General features: G+C 37.3%; 1 protein-coding gene across 2 annotated transcripts in view; it reads right to left on the bottom strand.

Moving 5' to 3' along the window:
* The window catches only part of LOC125676014 (organic cation transporter protein-like), a 66,609-nt gene that overhangs the window by 19,289 nt on the left and 34,296 nt on the right, over nucleotides 1-13,024 (bottom strand). For both annotated transcript variants that reach the window (XM_048913901.2, XM_048913902.1), the window contains exons 2-4: nucleotides 12,569-12,738; nucleotides 7,245-7,473; nucleotides 2,324-2,427 (exon numbers count right to left, since the gene is read on the bottom strand). In XM_048913901.2, coding sequence (XP_048769858.1) covers nucleotides 2,324-2,427; nucleotides 7,245-7,473; nucleotides 12,569-12,711 — 476 coding nt within the window. In that variant the 5' untranslated portion in view covers nucleotides 12,712-12,738. The remainder of the gene's footprint in view (nucleotides 1-2,323; nucleotides 2,428-7,244; nucleotides 7,474-12,568; nucleotides 12,739-13,024) is intronic.

Genomic DNA, 13,024 nt, shown 5'->3' with positions numbered 1-13,024 from the left:
AAAAATAATGAATACGCTATCAAATAGTGAATATTATTCGATAAAAAGATAATAAAACAATAGGTCCCACATGCCTTATCGGTCACCTGAGTACTAGTGAAAAAGTATCACTACTCCCAAGGGCTATGGAATCTCCTGTTCTGAATATCTAAGCTAAATTCTAATGTTCGATCAGCAACAGTATAAAACAATGTGTTCATAAAACTTCACTGCCCTCAAAAGTGCATACACTGATGAAAGGCTTTAATTACCTAACATAATAGGTGTATCAACAGTAAAACATTAAATGATATGACTAATCTGGACCCATCCTAGAGTCAAAACCCTGGGTTGTGAAATTCACCATTTTTTGTACATCCTTTTCTGCTATTCCTAAGTATGCATTTAGATTTTATACAGTATCAGCAAACGTACACATAAATACTAACTAAGTTTGGCCTCTTCCTAATACAAAAACCCCTACCCCTGGGATCATCAAATTTACAATTTTGGTAAAGGACTACCTGTTCTTTAAAAACATCCATTTAGTATCAATAACACTAAAGAAGATGCTACTTAAGTGTTTTACACATAAACACTATATAGTAAGTTTGGCCCTGCCCTGGGGGTCAGACCCCTACCCCGGGGATCATGAAATTTACAATACTATGCATTTAGTTGTACTTAAATATGTGCGGTTGTAAAGAGGAAGATTTTTGAAAATTTGTCAATTTTGGACAGTTTTTGTCCCGTCTCTAGGGCTCCAGGGGTGTATGAATCCTTAAATTTACAATTTATGTACCCCTTGTTCCAAAGATGCTTCATACTAAATTTGAAAAGAATTGGAATGTTAGTTATAAAAAACAAAAATTTCCATTGTTCACACATTTAATAACTGACCATTTTGGCCTCACCCTAATACCAAAACCCCTACCCCTGGGATCATCAAATTTACAATTTTGGTAAAGGACTACATGCTCTTTCGAAATATCCAATTAGTCTCAATTTAGTATCAATGGCACTAAAGAAGATGTTATTTAAGTGTTTTACACATAAACACTATATTGTAAGTTTGGCCCCGCCCTATTGTCAGAACCCCTACCCCGGGGATCATGAAATTTTCAATTTTGGTAGAAGCGTCCTTGCTCTTCATTACTATATACTCACTTTCTCTGCTAGATGTCCAGGAGTAAAGTAGATTTTGAAAGAAATACATAAGTTTTTACCCCAAAATTAAGGCCTCTTAGGGTGGGGAGGGGGGGGGGGTAATGAAATTTACAATTTCAAGTCTCCAAACATACCAAATTTGGTGAAGATTGGCCCAGTAGTTTCTGGGAAGGTGTTAACGGACAAAGCACGACAACGGATGCAGACCAATAGCAATAGGTCACCTGAGTGACTCAGGTGACCTAGAAATTAATAAACTGTTACTTAAATACTCATTGGCTTTAACTGAGAAAGAGGAAGATTTTAAGACAAAAATTGACTATATAGAAAGTTGTTTATATAGGTTACCAAAAATTCACAATTCAAACATAATCAAGAAACTAAGCTAGATGGTCTAGCACGCTAGTTACATGCTGCTAGGAGATTTGGTTCCGCAGGTCGTGAGTTCAATCCCAGGTAAGGGCAGAAGTGGGTATCCAAATAATGTGAAATTTTCTGTGCTTTATATACATATTTTATCTAAAACTTTGATTCCCTATTGTAGCCACACCCAACTCTCGGGGGCCATCATATTTTGTGCTTTATGTCAGGAAACTTTCATGGAAATTTAAACTTTTCTAGCCCAGTAGTTCTGGAGAAGATTATTTCTGTGTATCCGCATGTAAACCTTTGAACCCCTATTGTGGTACCCTCGGGGACCATGATTTCTTAAAACTTGAATATGTACTATGTCAAGAATTTCTGTTTGCTTTTATATTGTTTAACGTCCCTCTCATGATTTTTGCACTCATGTGGAGACATCACTATTGCCAGTGAAGGGTTGCAAAATTTAGGCCAAGGCTGTGACACTGGGCCTCGGTTATTGCGGTCTCATCCGAAGGACCGCCCCATTTAGTCGCCTTTTACGACAAGCAAGGGTTCTGTTTGCTGTTTTGCATCATGTATATATATTACTTTCAGCTTTGCTAAATGCATCAAAAATCGAATACGTGGTTTTTTTTATGGTAGCATCAGAGATCACTTCCAACTTTACAAGAGGTTACAAGACTGATTAAACTCACTGTGACGCTCGGATCGGAGTTACATAACTCATACTTCTAATGTTAGAACTCTAGAGTCTTGCTAATTTTAAGTCTTAAAAGTGCATACCAATAAATCGCTTAAATACATCACTTACATGTCGGACATCATACCAAAGCCCAGATCTCCACACAGGACTCCGAAGAAGTACACCGCCTGTATCATAGATGTCTTCCATTTGTCGCCACACACTAGGTTGTGCTACAGAGAGAGAGAGAGAGAGAGAGATAGATAGATAGATAGATAGATAGAGCGAGAGAGAGAGAGATAGAGAGAGAGAGAGAGAAGAAAAAAAGGTAAAGAGAATGAAGGAGATGGGGCGGGACAAACACTGCCAAAATTCACAAATTAAAAAAATTCTGCAACTGCATATCTGTAAGGCGAAGATAACAAACAGTGACTATGATATTGACTACTATATTTTTTTTTAAAATTTGGTATGAAGCAACTTAAGCAAAAAAAAAAAAAAAAAAAAAAAGCTAGGGACATAAATGATACATTTCAGTACTCCTGCACCCCGGCGGGTCAAAACTGCCGAAAATCACCAATTTCCGGAAATCTTTTTTCTACAACTGCACATCTCAACAACTACAGACTGTGTACAAAAGTATTCGCATGATCGTGTCATTTTTCAAACGTGTTTATCGAGTATCATACATTGCGGGTTATCTCTCTTTGCACAAACATAAGTTATCCTTTCACCAATGATGCATTTAAAAATTTGAAGGCCAATAATGTGACATAAAGATGTTTGTTGTCGTCTGCAACTCTGTTTATACATGCAAGGTAGTGATTAGAAAACATGGGTTGTAAACATCGGAACTCGGTATTGGCTGCTAAGAAAACATCGTAGCCGTTCAGGGCTGAAAAAGTTCCATGGAAGTTGGAAAATTATTAAGAATTCCTATATCAACTGTGTATAGTGCTTGGAATAAGTTTCGAGAGCGAGGTACAACAGAAAATCAACAAAGAAGTGGATGAAAGATATTAGTGAGTGCACGTGCAGAACGGAGACTTGTTAAATAGCCACAGTTGGATAGAAAAAGACCACTGTCGGACGTTACAAAAACTATAATCAAAATAACAATGCAAATATTTCAAAGAAAACTATTTGGCGATGTTTAAGACAGAAATGGATACTAAAGATGTGTTTCTATCAAGAAAATACGGTCCGAGTTGTCAATCGTGTAAAACGTGTGCAATGGTGTGCGGGTAAAATAAACTGGACCGTGGAAAATTGTAATTTCGTCTGACAAGTGCCAGATTGTCTTTGGAAAAACTGTATAGTATATATATGGAGAAGAAGTGACTTAAATCTTGACTGCCGGACTGGGTTTTTCTCTCCCGAAACTGGTGAGATATTTGGGGATGCATTACGTGTCATGGCGTTGGTACTCTTTGCAGAGTCAATACATATATAGCAACATGAAAAACTCTGAAAAATACGTAGATAACTTGTGGCCTGTATAGCAAAACTCGTTTAAGATGACAATTATCTGTTTATGGATGATCATACACCTGTTCATTGATCTTGTCTTTCAATCAATTACAAAGCTGACAAACAAGTGGCCCACACAATCACCTGATTTATGCCCAGTAGAAAACATTTGGGTGGTAATTAAAAGATAACTTCATATCACATTTGTACATTAAGTTCTGATGATGAACTGCATCACAACATTCACAGTAAAACATACAAAATCTCCATGCACCCTTCCACAACGAACGCGCCTAGATCAAAGGGCCCGAGGGCATACATTTGTATTATTATTATTATTTTATTCATTTATAAAGCGCAATACATTTGTATTATTATTATTATTTTATTCATTTATAAAGCGCAAAATTACAAATAGTTTCTATGCGCTGTACAATGTTTGTGCTAATAATCAATGATAATATACTAATAAAAGACCTGCAAGAGCTATAAAGGAAATGATAAAACAATAGAAAGAATTTAAATAAAACATGGTAGTAAAATGACAAAGTGGTCGACTTTGACTTGACAAGATACAATTGGCATACAGGTATTCGTATGCTGGATAAAAATTCAGTTTGCAAGAGCTTACACTTGGAATCCTTGATTTTACACTGAATTTTACATTCACAGGCCATATTCACGCTTGAACAAGAGTGTTTTTAGGTTCTTGCGGAATGCTCCATGTGCTTCATGTTTTCGAAGTTCCAGTGACAGTTTATTCCACAATTGTGCACCTAGTGTTTTTATGGCTCTTGCACCATATTTGTTTGATGATTTCTTCACTACCAGTTTCCATTGGTCGGATGATGATTTCAAGGTCCTATGTGGCTGGTTAACAGAACATAGCCCTCTCATGTATGCTGGTGCTGAGAAAGAGTGTAGTGACTTATGTATGGTTGTCAGCAATTTAAACACAACGCGTTGCTTTACAGGCAGCCAGTGTAGTTGTTGAAGTACCGGCGAAATATGTTGTCTGTAGCATGTTCTTGTAAGACAAAGTGCAGCGTTGTTCTGAGCCACTTGTAGTCGGTGCAGGGGCGATCGGTCATGCCAAGCAGGAGGGCATTGTGATAGTCAAGGTGGGATATGACTGTTGCATTGATGACCTTTGCACACGCTTCCTGGACGAGATGGTGTTTCACCTTGGATATTCTCCTGATATTGAAGTACATCTTCCTTACCACAGAGCTGACTTGTATTTCCATTGATAATGTGGCGTCCAGGGCAGCACCGAGGTTTTTAACAGTAGACTTAGGTGTCAATATTGCTTCACCAATCTTCAGACGGATATCCTTCACAAGGCACTGGTTGTGGGCACTAGCAACTACCATTATCTCATTTAGTTTAAGTTTATTCACAGTCATCCAGGTTCGGACACTTGCTATGTATTCCTCCATAATGTTGACTTGATAGGTCCGCATGGCAGTGGGTTTTTTTTTTTTTTTTTTTTTTTTTTTTTTTTACACTCAAACGGCAGTAAAGTTGAGTGTCATCTGCGAACCCATGACGGTTTATGGCATATTGGTTGATAACTCTCCTGAGTGGGAGAAGGTACACCAGGAAGAGAAGGGGACCGAGAACAGACCCTTGGGGCACTCCGGTGGACAGTGGTACATCTGAGGACACACTGGTGTTGATCTTCACCGCTTGGATGCGGCCACTCAAGTAAGACTGTACCCAACGGAGTGCTGTGTCCGTCAATCCAGCTTCCTCATGTAGTCTCTTCAGCAAGAGGGTATGATCGATGGTATCAAATGCCGCACTTAGGTCAAGAAGAACCAGGAGCATAGCGTCACCTTCATCCAGTACTGCTTCTACGTCTGCTTTTATTCGCAGGATGGCTGTCTCAGTGCTGGTACCAGTCTTATAAGCTGACTGCAGATCATCATGTAGACCATTCCTGGTGAGGTGGCTAATAAGCTGCTGTGCAACAACACGCTCGATGACCTTGCTGATGAATGGGATATTTGATACTGGTCTATAGTTACTAAAAGTTCTTATATCAAGTCCAGGCTTTTTCAGACGTGGTGTAACAAGTGCACGTTTCAACTCATTTGGAAATATCCTGGTTGAAAGTGATGTATTAACCAGCTCAGTAATGGTCGGTAGCGCCACAGAGAGAACAGTGCTGTTCTTCAAGAGCGCAGTGGGGATGGCATATCACGAAAGTATTAAGGTACTTGACATTCTTTTATTTATTTTTATTGATTATTGATAGAAACGAATTGTTTATTTACAATATGTTTGCATTTACAAGTTATTTGTCCTGTTCGGACACTCCAAAAACATGTTTGTTTACCGTCAAGAGTTTTCGATAAACAAAATGGCTGCCATCGCCCGTGCGAATACTTTTGTCCAGTCTGTACATACGCCATGTAGAGCAGGAAGGCCTCTACCAAATTTGTAAATTTCATGATCCCTGGGTTAGAGATACTGATTCCAGGGTGGGGCCAAATTGTGATAGATTGATTGATTGTTTAACGTCCCTCTCGAGAATTTTCCACACCTGCTATGATACGGGGCCTCGGTTTTTGCGGTCTCATCCGAAGGACCGAATTGTGTGTTTAGTTTTTTATATGTAAAACAATTAGATAACATCTTCTTTAGTGCTATTGATATATGTACTAAATTGAAACTAAATGAACAATTAGAAGCCCTTTACGGAGATTATAAATCATGAACCATGGGTAGGGGTTTTGGTTTCGTGGTGGGGCCAAAATTATCAATGATTCTTGTCTTAATCATTTATTGTTAGTTTTTACGTCTCGTCGAGAATTTTTCATTCATATTGAGTCATCACCAGTTGTAGATGAAGTACCACAAATTTAGACCAGCACTCAGGGCCGTATCAGTGAGGGCTCTTTATTGTGCCAACACCTGCCGCGATACGGGACCTCCGTTTTTAAGGTCATAGCTGAAGGATCCGTGTTTCTTACTTCTCAATGTGGAACGTTTAGCAAAGGAGTAATCCCTACCTATGCTAATGTCTTACGACCTCCCGGTTACGAAGCGAACGGTCAACCACTGAGCTACCGTGACCGGTTCTTCAACGTTTGAAGACTTCTTAGAGAGACTTCTTTAATTATGATGACACTGTATAAAACGAAATGCATACTGTAGAAAATCTAAATGCACATTTAGAAAAAACAAAAAGGGATGTGCCAAAATTGTGAATTTTACAACCCCATGGTTCTGACTATTGGACAGGTCCAAAATCGTCAAATAGTGTGTAAAGTCTTCATGGCATTTGTGTTTTAAGAACACATCTTGTTTTATAGTGTTGCTGAATATTATAATTTAGCTTAGATAAGCAGGCTAGGAAAATTATTCAGATTATTATAGATTTTTGAAAAGTGATACTAATACTCAAGTGACCGATAAGGAAAGTGTGTCTTTTTGTTAATTAAACTCATTATTTGTCAAAAGAGATGTCATTTAAATGTATGCTAATCACTGAGAGTTGCTTTGGTAGAACATTGTGATGTTCTTATTGAATCAGGATATACTGATAGTGTTGTGCTGAACTAGAATTACCTACCTTTGACGTAAACGACTCATAGAAAACGCTGGTATCATACACCCATTCACTACACTTTCTGACATTACGAGCTTTACTTAAGTTTCCCGGCGTACTCCGGTCAATCACATGACATCGGTCATACTCAAATAAAGGATTATCAGATGGCGGTATAGTCATGTTAATTAACTCAGCATGCACTGGACTCTGAATTTCCCAAGTGTCATTAACTAATTCCGGGATTTTACACCTGAAAAACAATAGATGAAATAAAATTAAACTTTTGGTACGTGATAAATCCTTAATGAATAAGCGGGCACACCAGAGGTGGGATCAGGTGCCTTGGAGAAGTAAGCATCTCCTGAAAACCATGGTCAGTCACACCCACCGTGAGCCCTATATTTTAATACGGTGAACATAGTTATCCGTATTAAAAATAAGTAAACTATGTAAAAAGCGGCCTAACAATTGGTATAAAACACGTCAGACAGCATTGGACCCAATGATAGGTTGTAATGGCAAACTAGATCGTTATAACCACCATAAAATTTGCGAAATGCTGACTTAAAATGAGACTGTTGGAACCCGTGTAACATCAACTTATTTGTCAGTAACCTGCTTCAATATAAAAAGTGATCATACGCAGAACATGATCTTACGTATCGAATCAATTAGACACAAACACCATATACAGGTAATAATGGCATAAATATGGGAAATTGACGACGGAGAAAACTAAGTTATCACATTTGTCATAAGGTCGAGTTGGTAGTTTACCGTGAACATCCATGTTGAGTAAAATATCAAAATATGAAGCAGATGTGGAAGACTGTGGTGTCCTTTATTTCAAGTTCACTTGCAGGAAAATATGCAGTTCCAAAATATATTCAAATCACTAGCCACTAGCGCTTTCTGGATTTTAACATCATCCATCCTCATGTCAAGGGTTAAATAATGTTGTACAAAGAATTTTCCCGAGTTCAGGTAGACTCCAAACGCAGTAAAAAGATGACAAAGCTGTTTATTTATCATGGATCATGAATGTGATGAAAGTGGTAAACGTAACGTGACGTGGTAATCTACAAATATAATGAATTCAACTCACATACGTCCAACCACGCACAAAGTTTTGACGTGTAAATAATTTTACTAAATAAAATTATTTTAGTTAAATAGATATATAAAATAGTTTTAATTTAAAATAAAGTCTTACCATGCAAGACAATTTAGAAAATCCAGAAGATTTCTGAAGTAACAGTCAGTGAACAAATGCTGTAAAGCTATTTGAGTCCAAGTCCGTCTCTTGAGGTGTCGGGATTTTTAATGATAAAAACAGGTGCGTGATGTTAAAGTTAGCACACTCACTCACAAAACTAGAAAAAACAAGTCTAACACACCCTTACTCCCCCGAGCATTCCAATATTAACCACTATCAAAGGGAATTAACTCTCACACAATGACTGAATGAAAGAATGAATGAACGCAAGTCAATGAAACAAATTAAACATCAATTATGATAATGAATAAATTATGTACATCCCATGACACTCAGGTGAATACAAATATTGAATATTAGAATAAGGTATTCAATATTTGTATTCACCTGAGGATGGATGTTAAAATCCAGAAAGCGCTAGTGATTTGATTATATTTTGAAACTGCATGATTGTTTCCCTGCTCTTTTGATTTAATTATTTTGACTGTGTGACATCAACTCTTTTGGATAATACACACACACACACACACACACACACACACACACACACACACACACACACACACACACACATATATATATATATATATATGATCAAGTTTGATTTGAGGCAGACTACTGACAAATAAATTGATGTTCATGAGGACTAATGGTGTTAATGGTGTATTACGTATTTATTTCCAATTGTTAGGACGTTCTTTACATTCTGGTGTGACCAGTCAACAGGAGATGCTTACTCCTCCTATGCACCGGATCCCATCCCTGCTGTTTCCAAGGGTCTTTACTTTTCCTACTGTCAATTTGGTATTCTTTATAGAAATTTATGACATTGATCACTGTTTGTTATCTTCACATTTTCATGAAACCATTCATTACACCGTCAAAAGTAAAATCACAGTTCATTAAGCAGTCACCTGTAAATTAACTATCCATTAAACCATTACTAGTAAGTTCACTGTTCATTAAACCGTCATGATTTTGTTCATGATTCATCAAACCATCAGTAATAAGTAAAAACACTGATAATAGTCATTTATTTCCTGTACTGAAAATATATCTTTGTAAAACATTTGCTATTTTGAATATGAGAGTTTGACCCTTAATTTTCTTGATAAAAAGGATAATTATGTGAAAAATTTCTTGGATGAATTTTGAACCCTTTTCATGGACTTTTCGTTAATCTTCTGAAATTTTCTCTGGTCCTGTAGATCCGGATTAAAACATATGTCGTTTGTCTGGAAAACGTTTATATCAGATCAACTTTTCCTAATTATTTCTCATTGACCCATTATTTTTACTCAGGTGACCTATTGCAATTGGTTGTCCCCGTCGTCGTGCATCGTGTGTTAACAATTCAACATTTTTAACTTCTTCTTGATAACTACCAGACCAATTCTTTTCATTTTTGGCATGAAGCATCTTTAGGACAAGGGTCCCCCTTGAATAAATTATAAATGTCAGGCCTCCAGCACCCCTGGGACCCTAGGGGCGGGCAAAAACTGCCCAAAATTTACCAATTTTCAAAAATCTTCTCTACAACCGCATACATGTAAGAACAAGAGGCCCATGGGCTACATCGCTCACCTGAGTCACCTTGGCCCATATCTGAAGACTTTCCATATATATTTGCATGTAAAACATTTGTCCTTATTATGGCCCCATCCAACCCCCAGGGGCCATGACTTGAACAAACTTGAATCTGCATTATGTCAGGAAGCTTTCATGTAAATATCAGCTTTTCTGGCCCAGTGGTTCTTGAGAAGAAGATTTTTAAAGATTTATCATATATATTAGTATGTACATGTAAAACTTTGATCCCCTATTGTGGCCCCATCCAACCCCTGGGGGCCATCATGTAAATTTGAACTCATCTGGCTCAATGGTTCTTGAGAAGAAGATTTTTAAAGATTTTTCCTATATAAATACATATAAAATATGGTTTCCCCATTTGTGGCCCCACCCGACCCCTGGGGGCTATGATATGAACAAACTTGAATCTGCATTATGTCAGAAAGCTTCCATGTAAATTTGAACTCTTCTGGCTCAATGGTTCTTGAGAAGAAGATTTTAAAAGATTTTTCCTATATAAACACATATAAAATATCATTTCACTTAGTGTGGCCCCACTCGACCCCTGGGGGCTATGATATGAACAAATCTGAATCTACACTATGTCATAAAGCTTTCATGTAAATTTGAACTCTTCTGGCTCAATGGTTCTTGAGAAGAAGATTTTTAAAGATATTTCCTATATAAATACATATAAAATATGGTTTCCCCTATTGTGGCGCCATCCGACCACTGGGAGCCATGATATGAACAAACTTGAATCTCCATTATGTCAGCAAACTTCCACGTAAATTTCAACTATACTGGTACAGTGGTTCATGAGAACAAGATTTTTAAATGACCCCACCCTATTTTTACACTTTTGTGATTATCTCCCCTTTGAAGAAAATCTGGCCCTTAATTTGAACAATTTTGAATTCCCTTCAACTAAGGATGATTTGCATTAAGTTTGAATGAAATTAGCTTACTGGTTCTGGAGAAGAAGATTTTTAAAAATTTTCAGTGTATTTTTACTGATTTGCTATTATCTCCCCTTGGATAAGGGGGTTGGCCCTCATTTGAACAATTTTGAATCCCCTTCACCCAAGGATGATTTATGCCAACATTGGTTAAAATTGGCCCAGTGGTTTTGGAGAAGAAGTTGAAAATGTAAATGTTTAACAGACAGACGGACAGACAGACAGACAGACGACGGACAAAAAGCGATCAGAAAAGCTCACTTGAGCTTTCAGCTCAGATGAGCTAAAAACTAAATGTATAGCGATGTAGAACAGGAAGGCCTCTACCAAAACTGTAATTTTCATGATTCCCGGGGTAGAGGCACTGACTCCAGGACGGGGCCAATCTCGGTATATAGTGTTTATATTTCAAACACTTAAATATCATCTTCTTTAGTGCTATTGATACTAGATTAAAACTAAATTGATATTTAGAAAGAACAGGTTTTTTTCCAAAATTATAAATTTGATGACCCCAGGGGTAGGGTTTTTGGTATCAGGGTTGGACCAAAATGGTCAGTTATCAAATATGTGAACAATATACATTTTTAACTTCTTCTTGATAAGTATCATTCCAATTCTTTTGTAATTTGGTATGAAGCATCCTTGGAAAAAGGGGGACATAAATTGTAAATTTCAGGATTCCTGGGGCCTTAGGGGCGGGCAAACCTAAAATTGACCAGTTTTCAAAAATCTTCTTCTCTACAACTGCACATGTTTAAGAAAAACTAAATGCATAGTGATGTAGAGCAGAAAAATCTCTACCAAAATTCTAAATTTCATGATCTCCGGGGTGGGGGTTCTGACCCCAGGGTGGAGCCAAACTTACTATATAGTGCTTATGTGTAAAACACTTAAATAAGATCTTCTTTAGTGTTGTTGATACTAAAATGAAACTAAATGGATATTTAGAAAGAGCAGGTAGTCCTTTATCAAAATTGTAAATTTGATGATCCCCGGGGTAGGGGTTCTGACCCCAGGGTGGGACCAAACTTTTGTATATGATATTTATGTTTAAGTTTGCTGATACTGTATGAAATATAAATGCATACTTAGGAATAGCATAAAAGGATGTACAAAAAATGGTAATTTTACAATCCAGGGTTTTGACTCTAGGATGGGTCCAAATTAGTCATATCTTTTAATGTTAATACACCTATTACTTAAAGTCTTTCATCAGTGTATGCACTTTTGAGGGCATTGAAGTTTTAAGAACACATCTTGTTTTATACTGTTGCTGGACATTAAAATTTAGCTTAGATATTCAGAACAGGATTTTTCTTTCTAGATTTCATAGCCCTAGGGAGTAGTGATACTTTTTCACTATAGTACTCAGGTGACCGATAAGGTATGTGGGCCTCTTGTTTTTATTGAGCTACCCTTTCTTCAGAATATTTCGTACATGTATGATAATCATAGTTATCATTTCACCACAACTTCGATTTCGTTTCACAAAACCCAAATGCACCATTTAAGACATTTAAAACTCCATAGGGTACATGTGTGTTCCAGACATAAAACAGTAAATTGCATATGGAATTGTTCGATAGATGTTCAGCTACCTGTGTTCAGGTGTATAAAGATGAAAGATAAGTCCCATCATAAACAAGGCGTTGGTGATTGCCACTAAACACATAATGAAATAAAGCCGTTTCTGGTAAAAACCAAACTCTCCCACCTTCTTCAAAGCGTCGTCGAACCGCATTGTTGGATCAAGTGAAGATCTAGATCACTAAAGAAAATAAATTTTCAGATGAAATAAAGTTCTGTACTATTATAGGAAAGTATGTGAAATTTTATTGTATTGTAGACCTTTATATTCAGTGGCGGATTTAGACTTTACGGGGGGGGGGGGGGGGGGGGGGGGCATGGGAGGGAGGTCCCCTGAAAAAAGAGGTTAATCTCACTATAAGACACCATATATTCAGATCAAGTAAAGTTTTAATGGATATTGATGTAGGAAAGCAAAGTGTCGTCTCGGATCAGATGGAGAACTGAATCACTGTACGGAACCATGC

The sequence above is a fragment of the Ostrea edulis genome, chromosome 3 (assembly GCF_947568905.1).
Source record: "Ostrea edulis chromosome 3, xbOstEdul1.1, whole genome shotgun sequence".
Taxonomy (NCBI): domain Eukaryota; kingdom Metazoa; phylum Mollusca; class Bivalvia; order Ostreida; family Ostreidae; genus Ostrea; species Ostrea edulis.
This window is presented reverse-complemented; position numbering and strand designations above follow the sequence as displayed.